The sequence below is a fragment of the Liolophura sinensis genome, chromosome 2, assembly GCF_032854445.1.
Source record: "Liolophura sinensis isolate JHLJ2023 chromosome 2, CUHK_Ljap_v2, whole genome shotgun sequence".
Classification (NCBI taxonomy): domain Eukaryota; kingdom Metazoa; phylum Mollusca; class Polyplacophora; order Chitonida; family Chitonidae; genus Liolophura; species Liolophura sinensis.
The window spans coordinates 12,901,431-12,919,100 of record NC_088296.1 but is presented as its reverse complement, the minus strand read 5'-3'; the positions used below and the strand labels follow the sequence as shown (position 1 = coordinate 12,919,100).

Genomic DNA, 17,670 nt, shown 5'->3' with positions numbered 1-17,670 from the left:
AAATCTGTCAATAATGTCAGCCCTAAGTACTGGCAGATTGTCACAGCTGGTCTGTGTAGTTCAGATTTGAATGTGCATTCTCTATAGATTAGCATCTGTAATATCCTCCATATACCAGGGAATTCTACACATAAAAGTGGGCGACCTTTGTAAAATGAAATCAATACAGTATACACATACATGAACAATGTTGTCTCAGAGATCCATCCAAAAGCATGCATTGTGAAAGCTGTACTAATGCAACAAATGTCCTACAGTATTGGTCCATCCAAGCTTAATACTACACTGCACTGAGAGCTTGTTAAATCTGAACTCAGACACTTGTACTCGATGTCATTGTTAAAGGTGATATACTATGTGAAAAGCAAACACCTGTTTATAGGAAAACCAATGTCATCTATACACAGTCACCAGATGCTCAGAAGCGCATAGGTATGCATTTATAGCTGCAAAAATTGGATCTGCTACCCACAATACTGTATTTCACCTAAAATTCAATCAGAATCGAACCAAATCTGCCCTATTACTTGATCAGACCTAACTGTCATCATACAGTCTACAGACAGTCATTATACAGTCTCCAGACAGTCCTTATACAGTCATCAGACAGTCATATAATTTTCAGACATGCATTCTTCAGACATTCATCATATGGTCTTCAGACAGTCATCATATGGTCTTCAGACAGTCATACAGTCTCCTAACAGTCATCACATGATCTTCAGACCTTCAGCATATATATACCAGTCATCATACAGTCTTCAGACAGTCGCTATAGTCTTCAGACATACAGTCTTCAGACAGTCATTATAGTTTTCAGACACACGGTTTTGAGACAGTCATCAAATGGTCTTCAGACAGTCATACAGTCTCCAAACAGTCATCACATGATCTCCAGGCCTTTATCATATATATTCCAGTCATCATACAGTCTTCAGACAGTCATCATACGGTCTTCAGGTAGTCATCATACAGTCTTCAAATGGTCTTCAGACGGTCATCATATGATTTTCATAGTCATCCTATATCCATCTTAAGTCATCATAAGCCAATCCTATACAATCATCAATCATCATACATGTACATGTATGAATTCTACAACCACCATGCACCCATCCTAGTCATCAACAGCACATTTCCAGCACATGCTGGTTTCCTTTCCAGCCTTACGTGATAAGATCACCATCCTTGTCATCAAAGGCACATCCTACAATCATTATATGCCCACTGGCCTACATATATAGTGATCAATACAAAATCCTAGCCACAATCACCACAGATGTATACATTTACTTATGTGTTCATTTTACAGTGTCTTCCTATACCAATATAAACTTAGCATTTTGCCACAAGGCAAACATGCAAGAGGAGTAGTCAGGATGTTTCTGTGCTGTATTCAAACAATGCCAGTCCTTTAATTGAAAACAAAACTGTTTCATGACAATAAACAAGCATCTCCTGCAGAGTCACCATGATATAGCTGCATTATTGCCAAAGTGGCATAAATTTAAGAAATAATGATTTTTTATAATGTTGTTGATTTTAGACGCGTAAATGTGAAAGAATTGGAATTTTACACACTAGATTTGATAAAAGAAGTCAATATTTCTATTCTATTTTATCTACTCATTTACCTAATCATTTACATGTTTACTGGGCGGGAAAAATCAAGTGAGCAAATGAAGCATATATTAAACAGCCTGTTTCTTCTCTGCTAGTACATCCACATGTCTGCTTCAACAAACACACAAGCCTCTGAGACTGACCAACACTCAGGAAGGGGTGAAGCATGTTTGCTGCTGATCAAATTTGTTTATTCGTCTCCCAAATTTCTCACCACTTTTTGCGCACATTTGCCTGTATGTGCGGCCATGTTGTCTTTTTTATGTTGTCTTCATGTAACTTTATTGTCATCCGTTTTAATGCATTTGATCGATAAGTAGATAATACTTAATAATAATATGACTGACCAAATTTATCACAGAATAAGACAATCATTCATTCATTCATTCACTCTATTATAGCTATGTGCTGGTTACAATACACACTGCACATACGATTCCAGGAGACTAATGTCAGCCAAAGATCACCAAACTATTATGGGTCAGAAATTTCATTTCTGACCCATAATAAATTTAAATAAATAGCCACATTTCTTTACACAATTAATAACACTGAAAAGTTTTGTCACAATTTTCTAAATTTGCAAGATTTTATCCACACCCCGAATTGCCTACGGCCAAGCATACTTACAGTTCAAAACCCTGCCTCTTAATTTGGCAGATTCTGTCTTTAACTCTAAATTAACTCAAAACATTGCAAATTTTAAAGTCTATACTTCAATAGTGATTTTGGAAACATATTTGTGGTCTTGGTTGGTTTAATTGCATGTTTGAAAGTTCACAACAGCCATACAGTCTAAGCACTACAAAAACCTTAAAAAAAACACCAAATGAAATATAGGCAAATTGGGGGAAAGGCAAACACGTTCCAACGATGCAAGATTTTAAAACCATACAAAACATTAAACTATTAATCCAATCCAAACATCTAAGGCTAAAAAGTGAAACACATGGAAACTAAACTTTGCAATATGACCAGCTGAAGGAAGTCTGAAAGAAAATAAGCCTAAAACGAAGAATACAAATGTTATTACTCTTAATTATTTGGTCGAGTGGAGAAAACACATCAAACAAAAATTAACAAGAAAAACATACAAACACGTGCATGCAAAGAACCAGGATTAGCAAAATGCAAACACAGAACAAACAAGAATCACAACACTGTGCCAACATACCCTTATCTGTGTCTTCAAGGACTACCATTTCATGTTCGGCAGCATGTCCATTTTGTTCTAAGGCATTGTAGCCATCCGCCACCATCCGTGATCGTATCTTCCTAAGGGGAGATGACTCCGGCACTACACCCTCCACCAAATTAGTTTTGTCAGACATATCTATATCCTGAGACAATCACCAGACGTCCCAGAAAAAGTTCCACACAAAGCAAAGCCTTCAAGCAGTATTTTATTTCCAATCTGAAAACCAGAGCCATGACAATAATAATAATAAACAGAACAATTAAGAGCAAAAAGCATTAAGCTGTTTACAAGTTAAGTATTTTTGTTAGTTATAGTTAAACTAAGAGAAGGATGTATAAATGAGTGTGAACCTCAATGAACAGGCTTTTGAAACTGTATATATTAATCTTCTTTTTTTTTCACCCTGTTAAATTTGGTCAAATGGTGTATAAATTCTAAGGGGAACTTTTTGGACTATATTACAACATTCTGATGTCGTCAACATTTTTCACCATGGCGTTGTCGCACACATCTGTAAATGAACTTTCACAACTTTCAGCCAACAAAACCATCAAATTCCTTGCACTCCTTGATCATCATGGAATCATTCAATGAAAGGTTTGATATTATACTGATCTGGCTGAATCACAACTAACACCCATCATCCAACTGTGCCCCATCATGAATGACACAGGCTAACTATGTGGGACAAACCTTATAACACACTTCATTTACAGTGCAGTAGTTATTTATTTGTTTGATTGGTGTTTTATGCCGTACTCAAGAATATTTCACTTATACGACGCCAGCCAGCATTATGGTGGGAGGAAACCAAGCACAGCTCGGGGGAAACCCACGACCATCCACAGGTTGCTGGCAGACCTTCCCACATACGGCTGGAGAGGAAGCCAGCATGAGCTGAACTTGAACTCACTGCAACCGCATTGGTGAGAGGCTCCTAGGTCATTACGCTGCGCTAGCACGCTAACCAACTGAGCAACGGAGGCCTCCAGTGCAGTAGTTATACGCTCCTCTACCCAGAGCAATGTCATGAGGGAGAGGAGTAATAATGCTTGGGGCATCTCATGGGACAACAAAGTTTCTGACTTTCATCTGCACCTTTGGACCAGTCCATGTTTTGGACAGGGAATTTGTGAACGTCCACACTCTTGCTGTCATAAAAGGCCATGGTTACAATACATGTAAGCAGTTGACGATGCTCATGACGCTACATAATATGCAGTCTAAAATGTTTTCTAATTTATCCTGCAAAAGGCCCATCAATTCTGCGCTGATGGTTGATACAACACGTCCCCCATCTGACCATTGCTGTCCAATGAAAATGGGAGTATTTTGTCTGATGTGCAATGAATGTGCATACAATAGATCACATTTGCAGTTTACCACGGGCAACTATCATGGACGCACAACACAAAGAGTTGTCCATGGTAAACCACACAAACCGTTGGCAAGCCACCCATAAGCTTTTCCATGTGCAAGGTACATGGCTGCATACAATACTGGTGGCATGTTGGACATCGACATTAGACAGCACCTGTAGCTGCATGTGCAAGAGTGACCAACTGTCCTGATATTTTATAAGTAAAACATCTTTGAGTATGGCATTAAAGATAAATAAATAAATACATACATACATAACATGCAAACTCCTGAGCAGAATGTTCCAGGCTGAAGTCTGAAACTATTCCTTTCACCTGAGGAGGACATTATCTTAGCCCATTTCAGGTGCCTTCAGCATTCTGAGATTGCCTTTACCTTACTGAGAACATCATGCTCACGGTCTTTAAAACTTTCTCTGTAAACTGCATATCTACACGTAAAACAGGCATGTGAATGAAAATAAAAACGGCCAAACATTTTCACTTACTGCAGAAGTTACGCAAAATTAGGTTTAAGAATGTGTTGCCTTCGTGTGGCCAGAATTATATGTGACTTCAGACATTTAGAATGTTAACATGGGATGCCAAGGGTTACCCAAATCTATACGTCTGAGACCAATGAGTTGTCATAGCAAATAATCATTCACACCCCTGGGTACGGTGTAAGAAAGATAAGGGTACCTACATGTACAATGATATCTAGTCACTTCCGCGTGCAGGGTACACGTATGCTCACAGACTCCATAGCTTCACTACCAGGACTACCTGACTAACACACACCATGCACCCCTGTGCATGAACACTAGTAGTCAGGCTAGTCAGGCTAATCTGAACTCTCTACACCGCTACATTAACTCAGACTGCAGCTGTAAATCTGCTAAATCTATGTGGTCACAACCAGGTTCCATACATTTCTGCTTTCAAATATGCACAATTGCAATATATAAACCAATATAATCTCAAACAGTAAAGCATATCTATAGATTAAGTATAACGTATAACATTTTGAGGCTATAATGCATTGCTCTGGTATGTGAACATACACTTCATGGAATAATTTCATACCTAGGTTAGATAACATTCTGTTAATTTGCCAAAACATACACTGTGTCTTTGATCGAGGTTGTGTAGGACTAAGGGCAGACTAAGATTTATTGGCTGGTGTTTAGTTTCAGTTTAATATATGGCATAATACATGGCAGTCAGGTTTATGGGTGGAGGAAACCGGATGGACAAACAAACTACATGTGTTCACCTTTCTGGATAAAACTGACAATTCCTATAAAACCTGACATTTCCTATAAAACAAAAGCGTTGTTTATTTGTTTGATTGCTGTTTATGACTATATCATATTATAAAGTGGTCCCTCTGCAAACTTCATGCAAGACAAAACGAAAACACTGTTGATTGCTCGTATGGCCACAAAGGGCTCTGGAGCATTGGAAGCTGGGGGATTGCTGGGAAACACTGTTCATTGCTCATATGGCCACAAAGGGCTCCAGAACATTGCAAGCTGGGGAAATGCTGGGAAATACTGTTCATTGCTCATATGGTCACAAATGGCTACGAAACATTGGAAGCTGGGGAAATGCTGGGAAACACCGTTGATTGCTCACGTGGCCACGAAGGGGTCCAGAACATTGGAAGCTGGGGAAATGCTGGGAAACACTGTCCACAAAGGGCTCCGGAACATTGGAAGCTGGGGAAATGCTGGGAAACATTGTTGATTGCTCATATGGCCACACAGTTCTCCAGAACATTGCAAGCTGGGGAAATGCTGGGAAACATTGTTGATTGCTCATATGGCCACAAAGTGCTCTGGAGCATTGGAAGCTGGGGGATTGCTGGGAAACACTGTTCATTGCTCATATGGTCACAAAGGGCTCCAGAACATTGCAAGCTGGGGAAATGCTAGGAAACACTGTTCATTGCTCATATGGTCACAAATGGCTACGAAACATTGGAAGCTGGGGAAATGCTGGGAAACACCGTTGATTGCTCACGTGGCCACGAAGGGGTCCAGAACATTGGAAGCTGGGGAAATGCTGGGAAACACTGTCCACAAAGGGCTCTGGTACATTGGAAGCTGGGGAAATGCTGGGAAACATTGTTGATTGCTCATATGGCCACACAGTTCTCCAGAACATTGCAAGCTGGGGAAATGCGGGGAAACATTGGTGATTGCTCACATGGCCACAAAGGGCTCCGGAACATTGCAAGCTTGGGAATTGTGGGGAAACACTGGTGATTGCTCACATGGCCACAAAGGGCTCAGGAACACTGCAAGCTTGGGAATTGTGGGGAAACACTGGTGATTGCTCACATGGCCACAAAGGGCTCAGGAACATTGGAAGTTGGGGAAATGCTGGGAAGCACTGGTGATTGCTCACATGGCCACAAAGGGCTCAGGAACATTGGAAGTTGGGGAAATGCTGGGAAACACTGGTGATTGCTCACATGGCCACACAGTTCTCCGGAACATTGCAAGCTTGGGAATTGTGGGGAAGCACTGGTGATTGCTCATATGGTCACAAAGGGCTCCGAAACATTGGAAGCCAGGGAAATGCTGGGAACACTGTTGATTGCTCAAATGCCCACAAAGGGCTCTGGAACATTCGAAGCTGGGAAACTGCTGAGAATTCTCTGTCTGACAATAGGATTATTAAGTATCATGTACTGTAAAACTTCAACCTTTTTGTGTTTGCAAGGTATTCATTCAAGCATATTCTGAAGGCATTATTCTGTGTTGACTGAAAAAAATTATACTTTCTGTGAGGCCCTGAAAATGATCAATCCAAAAAATTGTAGTTTTGTCTCCCAAAAAATCAAATTAAAAATATGCACAAACTGCACTGAAAGTTGCTCTTTCATATTCCAAAAGATGGAGGAAGGAAGTATCTGATGTGACTTACAAGTACTGCTTGAAAGGCAAGCATCTTATAGAGCACTCAAGTCAAGTGTAAATAAATAATTCAAAATCTAAAAATATTTATCAACTTATTGGTTCATTACTTTTTTTAAATTTTCTATATCATCAGTTTAATATTATTTTATTTCTTTTGATAATTGTTTTAACCAGTGGATGTTTTTAATGTAAAGCTTAACCTGAACAAGAACGATGGTGTTGTCATAAAAGTCCAGTGATGGCTTTGTAACATTTCACATCGTAACAAAAATTTATGCTGTTTGTAACAGGCAAGCTATACGTGCTCATAGATATTGTTAAATCCATGTTCACATGATGCCACTTGTTGACTTCAGCAAGAGGAATGAATGTAGGACCCAGTCTATTTCAGAAACCTCGTTCACACACAAATTTGTCCAATTCCACAAATCAGGTCAAAAATAGCACGTGTCCTATTTTCACTTAACTGGTCAAATTCCACTGGTTAACAATTACATTCTGTCGAAATGGCTTAATGAATATGGTCCATACATCCAGCCTCAACTGTGTCAGATTATTTACGGTACCCTAGTTAATTCAACACACGACATCGAGCTCCAATGATGGAACATCCACCTCATGTTATTCTGATAAACATATGCAAGCCCTGAGCTCAATATATGCCATCACTAACATTTCATACTGTAAGTTTGATTCCTATACACAAGACACATGAATTCTGCAAGTCAGGGAAATTAATTTGACAAATGGCATCAACAATTTGGCACATCCTCCACCAGCTCAATACTGACAGTAGTTCCTGACATTGCATGCTCTGGCTGTTACTGGCTTGTGACACTTGGCTGTGACATTATCCATTTATTTATTTATTTATTTGATTGGCGTTTTACGCCGTACTCAAGAATATTTCACTTATACGACGGCGGTCAGCATTATGGTGGGAGGAAACCGGGCAGAGCCAGGGGAAAACCCACGACCATCCACAGGTTGCTGGCAGACCTTCCCACATACAGCTGGAGAGGAAGCCAGCATGAGCAGGACTTGAACTCACAGCGACCGCATTGCTGAGAGACTCCTGGGTCTATGCCTGTACTTTATACAAGGTGAGTTAAATTCTATGGTGCATGATAATCTTAGTATTATGCTTCTGTTCAACATACAACCATTGAAATTAACTATACAGTGTAAACGCCTTTTAACTCCAATATTTAACAAAAGAATGGTCAATTCAATCAAACATTTCTCTTATAAACACCAAAGAAATGCATGACTGGAGAGAGAAATATTCTTTTTCAAAAATTAATACAAGCTAAAAAGCTGCATTTTACAGTTATATATGGTAATGCTACATGTATATCTCAACAAGAAATGAAAGGGTAAAGTTGGCTTATTAATCTATTTAGCAGAAAAAATTACATTATTACAGTTAATGTGTACTGTGGTAAATGACACCCACACTCCATTAGCCTGTTAGCACAGCCAGGCAGGTTGTGTAATTGGGGTAATAAGCCACCACGATGGAGGAGTGCTCTTTAAATGGATAGCAAACTGGCATTCACCAGGCAATAATGTGGATGGTGTCTCCACTGCATGGAGTATGGAAATGTGTCCTGTGCAGAAATCGTAGTGGTTAAAACCTGCACAATGAGGAGTACGGAATTGTGATGAAAAATTGCAATGTGAAGAGTGTGGAGACGTGTCAGGAAAGTGCAGTTTGTTGAAAGATGAGCAGGAAAAAAGTTGCTTCTGTATATTCAACTCCATTTCAGATGCCTGTTTTGCAAAGTGAAACATCTTGTTAAGCCAAAAATATATATGATCACCTGGTAATGTTACATAAGTATGAGAATTTGAAAAAGCTCCTGAATTTATCAGACCATTACTCAGACATGCAGACGAACATAAATAAATGGGCAGATAAGCACACCTAGACAGGATTTGTCAAACGTTGCCCAAAAATATCAAACTTGAAGGTTCCTTAGTTACCAGTAATAACCAGCAGTAATCAGAATATAGTCTGTTGGACAGAAGTTTAACATCTTTCCAATACTGAAAAGACAAGCCTCAAGTAATCTGTTTTCTACCATAACAGTATGGCAAGATTCATATTAATAAGTCAATTTTCATCCCACTAATTAATTATTTATTTATTTATTTGATTGGTGTTTTACACCGTACTCAAGAATATTTCACTTATACGACGGCGGCCAGCATTATGGTGGGAGGAAACCGGGCAGAGTCCGGGGGAAACCCACGACCATCCACAGGTTGTTGATACACCCTCCAATTTACGGCCGGAGAGGAAGCCAGCATGAGCTGGACTTGAACTCACAGCGACCGCATTGCTGAGAGACTCCTTGGTCATTACGCTGTGCTAGCACACTAACCTACTATCCCACCAATTAAGATCATATGTCAGTATCAGACTACTGCACAGAACGCCCTTGTTGCATGGCACCCTGCCCAACTGATTTGACATATTCAGGTTGTACGTGTGCATATTTACAAACTGTGCAGATTGATAACTAGTAGAATAATTGCTTTGTGGTTTTGAATCCAGCGTCTTTCAACCCAACTGCAACTTCACTTCAGTTTAAGCCTAGAACTATATGTTCTTCTTTATATCATGACTGGCCCCGAAAGTACAGTTGGTAGAGCGTCCAGTTCTGGAGCAGTAGATCCAGGGTCAAGCCTGCGTCGAGTCACACCTAAGACTTTAAAAGAGGAAGTTGTAACTTCCTCGCTTGGCAATCAGCACGAAGGGGATAGTGCAATGACTGATTGACCCGTATCAGTATAATGGCTTGGGCGGGGCGGCTTTACTTGCCTTTAGCAAGGGGTTTCAGTAAAGCAGCACTAGATTAAAGAGTGGTGGAAATTCGTCCTGAAACAAGGAGACACATTGCATGCACTCTAAGGATCCTTCGTCATCATATGACTGAAAAATTGTTAAGTACGACGTTAAACCATAAGCACTCACTCACTCTTTATATCAAAAGAAGCTACCTGCCCACAGTGGTCACATACAGTTAAGACAGCAAAGGGCAACACTGACATTGTTTTCATTCAGTTTATTTTTATTTCATGCCATACTCAAGAATTTTAAGAGTTTTAAGGCATAAACCACTGACCTCTGGCATGTTACTGATGAACATTACTAATATGCACACCACACTGCTGGAAGACAAAATGACTTCCATGAATGTCTGACAGCGCAAATGGCCAAATGAGCATTGTTGACCGCTTGTGGTCAACAACACTCCACAACCACTAAGAGGGGAGAGTATACAAATTCCCTGGCCAATTCTGGGTGTGCTGACGATTTAATGGCAAATGCCTCTAACAAGCAAAAAAGAGATATGCCACATCAGCAATGTACATGTACAGCTGTTTATGTTACCATTAGTAAACATGGTAAAGAGATATCCATATGTCGCCTGTAGAAGAGTAGCAAAAGCAAAGCGACTGTGTTTGACATCTGTTGTACCGATTCAAACATTTTGCCTCACAGAGTTGTTTTGACAGCTAGCATATGTGTCATCATCGATCCAGGCTACTTAATTTCCAGAGTGACCCCTGAGGCTTTCATAAAACTGTATTGTAAAGTCAGCTTTATCTTCCGAAGGGAAAGTTAAGAATTTTTTTAGAGCTGTTACACAAGCAATAAAACCAAAGCAATTCATGTATATTCCAACCTGCTAAAAGTCAAGTAGCTATGGAACTTACCAAATGTTTCCAAGCACAGTACTTGGCACTTCGTTTGCTGAAGAACTGGAGTGTGATTTGGACTCCTATATTCATCCAAATTATTATAACTTGGTTAAATGTCAGTCTTGAGTTAATAGCACGTATACACTTCACTTCCGGGCAGCAATGACGTACATATAGCAGTCTGATAGGAAACTTCAAAATCAAAATCCCAAATATTCACTGTGTGTTAGAAGCAATAAAGGTCACAAACACTACCTTTGCTGCTTTTACTTGTTTTTTTGTTTTGTTTTTTTCAGAAGCTTCCAATGGCCTGTTGTATTTTACATTATTCAATAAGTTGTAAGCCAAATCTGAAATGTCCTTTTATCTCATCTGAGGCAGCATGGAGAATACCACAAAGTCACCGTCACAACATTTCAACATATCGTAAATCCTTAAATCACAATTACAATGTTGTTTTATAGGCTGAATGGCTGATTGAGGATGTGGGTTGCTTTTAACTACAGGTATTATGATATTATGGTCAGACAAAGAAATAGATTAAATGTACATGTATGTTCTTTTTCTTTGTTTTTTTTTTTTAATAAAAAAATGAATAAATGAAAAAGAAAATGTGTTTCTACACTGGCCACTGCCCTTAGGCATGTTAAATCTGAAGGCATGGGCAGCCAGTGTCTGTATCACTGAAAATTGTCTACATTTTTCAAAAATTTCAGATTTATTATCAGGATATGCACAATTCTAGGGTTATCTTTTACAGTCTAGCCCTATCACCTCGCTATGCTTCAACCTAGCGGTAGGTGAAATCACACGGAAGCACTTGCAGCGCTTGATTAAAGTTATGCTACGAGTGTTCTTATATGTATACCTGGTAAAGCCCATATACTGTTTGATCATTGGCCAACTTTGTTTGAAATCTGACCAGATATTTTCCTCCACCAACACGTTTTGCTTCATTTTGACATCAGCGCATCTGCTCCAGGAAAACCTACTTTAGCGAGTTACCCTGCTCATCATGGTTTTTCATGTATTCGCGACAGGGCATATGACAGCTTTATGAAGCAGCAACAGTACACAGTTGGTTAGGGAGTGGGGGGTGGGGGGGGGGGGGGGTCTGGGGTAAATATGTGAGTGGTAGAATTCAAACTTGAAGTTTCACCTGTTTTTTTTTTTTCTTTTTAATTTTTTTTTGTTTCAGCAGGTCATATCAGTATTGGTGTGCAGTATGCAATAGGAGACTCGAGGCTGAGATACAGTGTCCAAACAACAGTGGAACACATCATTTTCTTCTGAGGCACTGTAGTGTGTGTGTATACTTCACATACATGTATGTTTTAGGAGCATGCATACACCTATAACGGAGACGTAATAAAAGAAAGAACAAATGAGTTTATCGTCATGGACCGTTTGGTTACAGACGAGAAGTAGTTTTAAGAGTTCCCCATTTTGTGCCTGCTTTTAGCCATTAGCAGATCAATAAATCATTATCATTCTACCTAGCAAACAAATAGCAAAACATCTGTCTAAGATGAACAGAACTACATTAATCAAGCAAATTGAGTACATTAGAGGAGGACAAAATTTTAGGTCAAATGTAGTATTCAATACCTTTAAAGACTTATCTTCAAACATATAAGACATGCATTAGAAATCAAGCCGAACAAAACAGCTAAATGTCAATCCCAAAGACTTCACTTACATAATTCATCTTCTGTGTCAGAGTCTAGCTCATTTTTGTTCCAATCAGATGACATCAGGAAATGATCCCTCATGCCTTTCGCTGAATTTTCGCTATTTTCGTCTTCAGTCTCGCCTGACAAAGCCAGTCTGAAGTAGGACATTCTTTCAAACAGTTCAAACAATAAACGAATCCGACTTCAACTGTTATGGTAAGTTTTTTCTGAAAATAAAAAATTATACATCAATTCTCACAACTTTAGATAGATCCAGTCCATCAAAAAAGGGCCCTAGCCTAAAATGTGTATATGAAAAGGTTCTTTGAAAAGGGCTCAAAAAGTTGAGCTGTCTTCCTGTTGCGACAGCGTACTTTTGCAACAGCATAATGACGTGAAATAAAAAATTCACCTGTTACTTGCAACACTCGGAAAATACAGCGTTAAAAGTAAAATGCCTATTGCCTAATTGGTTTACATGTCAGTTCAATGGCAATCTGATCTAACTATCAACTGTCAAATATTAAAACATACACGAAAATTTTCAATGTATAACATACATGAAAGACCATAAAAGGTGTGTCAGGTGGTGAGCTTTTGAAACATTTAATTTAAATAGAAATAGAAGGAGTTCAGAACAACTCTTGAACTTTCTTCCATAGTTGGCTAAGACAAGTATCTTGAGGTATCTTCAAAGTGCTGTGTAACATGGTGAACAGTTAAGGTCAAATAGGGGTAAATGGACAGTTGTTTGTCATCGAGTTCAGACACCTAGTACTTCACAGATAAAGCTCTAAAGTGGTCAGGCCTTCTTGTGCTAATGATCATGTACCTAAAATAAGATGAACCAGGTAACAAAAATCTCCTATATATTGGACCTGACCTATGTCAGCTCCCTGAAAATACAAAATTTAACGAAAGCGTTTAACAAAAATATGCATTTTAATACTGTCAGGTTCTAAAGGGCTATATCTCAAAACCACAGATGGGTATGTTTGATAATTATATTCAAAATAATCTGAGGGGATGACTGCAAAAAAAATTTTTTTTTTTTGGCTGATTTGACACACATGTTCAGCCTATGTTTTATTTTGAGACACTGTAAACTAAAGATAAGAAGAGCCCCTCAGTGTCATTTAGCCTACTCTTCTGTTTGTTGTTTTGGTAGAATTAGAAAGACACAGAATGTGAACAAATAATTACATATTGAGGCTGTATGATGCCACTTCCTGTACAGGTGTTATTCAGGTGTTCAACTGATCACAATGTATCAGGCTAACAGGCACATGTTGACATTTAAACCATCTTCTATACTAATTTATTTATATAATAGCTTTCCTCGTATTCTAGAATTTTAAGGAATTCAGTGGCCAAGACAAATTTTAGCTGTCAAAGATTAATTTGCGGGAGAATCATTTACCATGAAAAATAACACATACTTGTAATTAGACACTTAAATTTTAAATAAAATCGTTTATAAAAAGTGAATGACATATGTTCCCTTTATCGTAATTGTAGCAGGACATTGTTGCAAATGTCAAACGAGTGGCAAGCTATCATTTCATGTGTCTGAGAACCATATCTTACCTTGTTAACATACCCTTTGAGATCATAAATAAACTTCCACCATGTCTCATTCACAGTCAACCCATTATATCGCTGAAATAAATCGCACACGGTTCTTTGGCAAAGTTTTGAAGTTGGTTACCAAACTTTCGTTTCACTTACAGCAAGTTCCGTCGCAGCGCCCTCACGCGGTTAGCGACATGAAAGATAACTCTGGCAAGACTTATCGAAAGCGGAAGCAAGAAGACCAACAACAACAGAAAACCAATTTGATTCCAGTGCCTTTGACGTTACGGCCGAAAAAAAAACAACAATTTAGCGGGATAAACGGAGCTAAATCAGACAGCAGACTTACGCTGCAAGCAGATATCTGGGGGAAATCATACTCTGTTTAACTGAACAAGATGGCGTGACTTGTGTTTTCATTTTTTTGGCTGCTGTAAAAGTGGGCTCACACACAACGAGTTTGCTTTCGATTTTTGCGTCCGATTTTTGATCCGATTTAGTTTGACGGAAACCATCAGAAACCATCAGTTTTTGTCCATATTACTTCCGGTAACCTTTAAATGGTCATTGTCAGTATAATGTCACTGTTACTGTCACCAAATTGATCAAAAACTGGCAAACCTCTCTTCCAGGAAGACTTCCCTAAATATTATCGGGAAAAACTGCCATTCACAACTGTTCAGTGAACAATGAAGGCCAGGTGACTTAACAGAACCCAGCAGCATGGATTTGTTTTTACGCCACCTTGAAGTGATCGGACTAGTGATTTTGATGATTTGCCGATTAGGACGTTCAAGACAAGCCGATGTAGACATTGATGTCAACTCTACCTCAACCCTCGACACCAACTTCAGATGCGTGCATCTTTTACTGGGACAGTATCCTTTCACATAATTTAAAAATAAAATAAAATAAAGCTCACTACATGATTCTCGTGTGGCCGTTGCTGTGTTATACATGCAGTCTAACGTTTGTTGAAGACTACCGGTGCTAGTTTCCATCAATATGGTGTGCATATCAAGTCTGTATCTTACCGCCGTGTAAGTGAAAAGTTCTTGAGCATGACCTTCAAAAAGCAATCATTCGGCTGTTTTAAAGACTAGGTTGCTGTCAGTAGGTCATTTGAGTGACATCATATTATTGAACAAGCTCCTTCGTGTTCATAATGAACATCAGAGAAGTGAGCCAATCATTGACCATTTGTTTAACCTTTTTTCTTTCAGGTTTGGTTTGGTGTGGGTTAACTATATTGGAATAAAATTCACATGTAATTTCATTATCGCCTTAACTGATGCCAGGTACATTTGTCACGACCCCGAAATTGACCCTGAGACGCAGCAGGCTCGGGGATGCGACCCAAAAACTAGCACAGTTCAAGTGACATGCACGCCTGCGCCGCAGATCATCTGTGATGGTATTCAGCACAACGGCACAACCACCGTCTTTCACAAAACTGTACCATGCAAGTGGACGAACGGATGCTCCTTCGAAACAGCCCTATTGCTGTCCATATTTCTTGGCATGTTTGGTATAGACCGGTTTTACCTCGGCTACCCAGCTATTGGTTTGCTGAAATTTTCAACCCTGGGATTTTTCTTTTTGGGACAGCTGATTGACGTTCTGTTAATAGCTTCTCAGGTAGTGAAACCAGCCGATGGATCAGACTATGTCATAGATTACTATGGTGCCGGCCTGATAAAACTTCTGTGGAACAGTGAGACAGTGGTTAGTCCCTCTGATCATTAACACAACTACTGTTGGTGGCAATGCATTAAATGGGAAGACAGCAAAGAGGTGGACATCAGAAATACCACTAAAACCTGTATTTGAAAATCCTTTTCCTTATTATTATTATTTTTTTTCAGGTTTTTCTGTTCTTAACTGAATTAAATGCAGTCATGTGTTTCGATTGTAAGGTGGGCTTTATTGGGTTGTATTTGAAATGCATAACATTGCCCGCGTTACTTTTGGATGCTGTGTTTAATGCTATTTCTACTGATGCTTACTTCTTTTTATGTTTGATTTCCCATTAAAAGTTTTTGTGATTGAGAGATAAATTTTAAGTGGATCATGTGGAAAGATAGTGATCTTTCTCTGATGAGCACTGATTATGAAGTTCATTCATTGGTTGTCAGCAAAGATGGAAGATCCCGGGTTAAAGTTCTTGTGTTGATCAAACTGGAGAACAGATGTACTTGTATTATAATATAAAAATTTGTAATTTTGTGCATATGTCAGTACAAACCAATTTGGGTCCTAAATGTTCAAAACATCCAAATGGGCCACCACTGTGAGTTCTGGTGAAGCTCATGTTGGCTTCCTCTCCAGCCGTACATGGGAAGATCTGCCAGCAACCAGCCAGTGATTGTTGTGAGTTTCCGACAGGCTGTGCTCAGTTTCCTCCCACCATAATATCCTAATGCTGGCCGCTGTCGTAAAAGTGAAACATTCTTGAGTACGGCGTAAAACACCAATCAGACAAGTAAATAAATCATCTTAGGGTCACATTTCAACGAATGACCCAGTTAACACTAACCTATGTGATATGGCTGCAATAATGTGGGCAGGAATCTTGAACCCTGTACTTGGAGAGTTGCCTGTGGTCTAGTTTGTAAAGGTTCATGCCTTTAAAACAAGTGTTTAACAGGGAAATTTGGATTATTCTCACCCTGTTTGTGAGGCCTTGGTGCTCATAAGTAGGCAATGAAGCTTGTGTGGCCTTGTGCACCATCTAACATTAGTTGAAGACTGCCAATGTGGTGTGCAGATCTCTAAGTGGCATGCAGGAAAGCACATCACTATGTTGCCAAAGGTTGGTGGTTTACTCCAGGTACTCCAGTTTCCTCCACCTGTATATTCCCCACTTATTGTACAGAAGTGAAAAATTCTTGGGTACGGCATTAAACTATAATCTAACCAATACATAAGCCTTATGCTAATACATGAAAACTTTTTGTACAGTTTCTTAGTGGAGCAAGTTGTCATCACAACTTTCAAATGCTTTTAAAGTATTTTTGTATTTAAATTCCTTGTATTTGTGACTCAGTTATCAGAATTGGGTGCATCTGTCCAGCCATATATTGAACACTTAAATTAGACTCGGCTGGCTCTCTGGACATACAGGTATGTTCAGATTGTGGTTATCCCTTGCAAACAGAAAAAGTATGGTCGACCACTTCGTTAATGCTAAAGAAAGAAAGCTCTATCACAGATAGGTGTTCTTGAAACATAGGTTTGTATCATTTCAGGACCAAAATAAATATTTTATGACCTTTATTTGCCTCTGAAATTGCAGTTTTTGAGACAGAAGCAGTAAGTCTAGTCCTTAAATTGTGGATTTAAAGCTCGGAGCAAGAATTTAATTACCATAACTGAAGATTTTGACTGAGACCTCAACATTTTATATGAAATCATAAAGAGTTTAATATATTATAATGCATCACCATGTTCTTGTTTTAGTACTGGTACAAGGAGACCTGCTTGTGGCCTTCTTAATATTAGCTATTGAGAAGAGATTACATGAAATTAAATAAAATTAGCTGAAACTGATGATTTGATTTACTGGTGAAAAAAAGCGTTCTTCAGTTACAGAGCTCAACAGCTCGTGA

At 39.0% G+C, this 17,670-nt stretch overlaps 2 protein-coding genes across 4 annotated transcripts in view; one reads left to right on the top strand and one right to left on the bottom strand.

Moving 5' to 3' along the window:
- Positions 1-14,214, bottom strand: part of LOC135462704 (endothelin-converting enzyme 1-like) — a 47,289-nt gene extending 33,075 nt beyond the window's left edge. The window contains exons 1-2 of one of the 3 annotated variants that reach the window (XM_064739928.1): positions 14,078-14,214; positions 12,517-12,717 (exon numbers count right to left, since the gene is read on the bottom strand). In XM_064739928.1, the coding sequence (XP_064595998.1) occupies positions 12,517-12,658 (142 nt within the window). In that variant the 5' untranslated portion in view covers positions 12,659-12,717; positions 14,078-14,214. Of the gene's footprint in view, positions 1-2,797; positions 3,038-12,516; positions 12,718-14,077 lie in introns of those variants that run through there. The other 2 variants (XM_064739929.1, XM_064739927.1) reach the window with 2 other exon arrangements.
- Positions 14,215-14,310: 96 nt separating this feature from the next.
- On the top strand, positions 14,311-17,333 carry LOC135462853 (TM2 domain-containing protein CG10795-like). The gene is made up of 2 exons (XM_064740139.1): positions 14,311-14,940; positions 15,361-17,333. The coding sequence occupies exons 1-2, from the start codon at positions 14,786-14,788 to the stop codon at positions 15,806-15,808; spliced, it is 603 nt and encodes a 200-aa protein (XP_064596209.1). The 5' UTR covers positions 14,311-14,785; the 3' UTR covers positions 15,809-17,333.
- Positions 17,334-17,670: the final 337 nt, after the last annotated feature.

What these genes read in the sequence shown, in the direction of transcription:
- LOC135462853 (XM_064740139.1), top strand. Translation starts at nt 14,786, where the DNA reads ATGGATTTGTTTTTACGCCACCTTGAAGTGATCGGACTAGTGATTTTG. An exon ending in GTGCATCTTTTACTGGGACA is followed by an intron (nt 14,941 to 15,360) that starts GTATCCTTTCAC and finishes AACTGATGCCAG; the next exon opens with GTACATTTGTCACGACCCCG.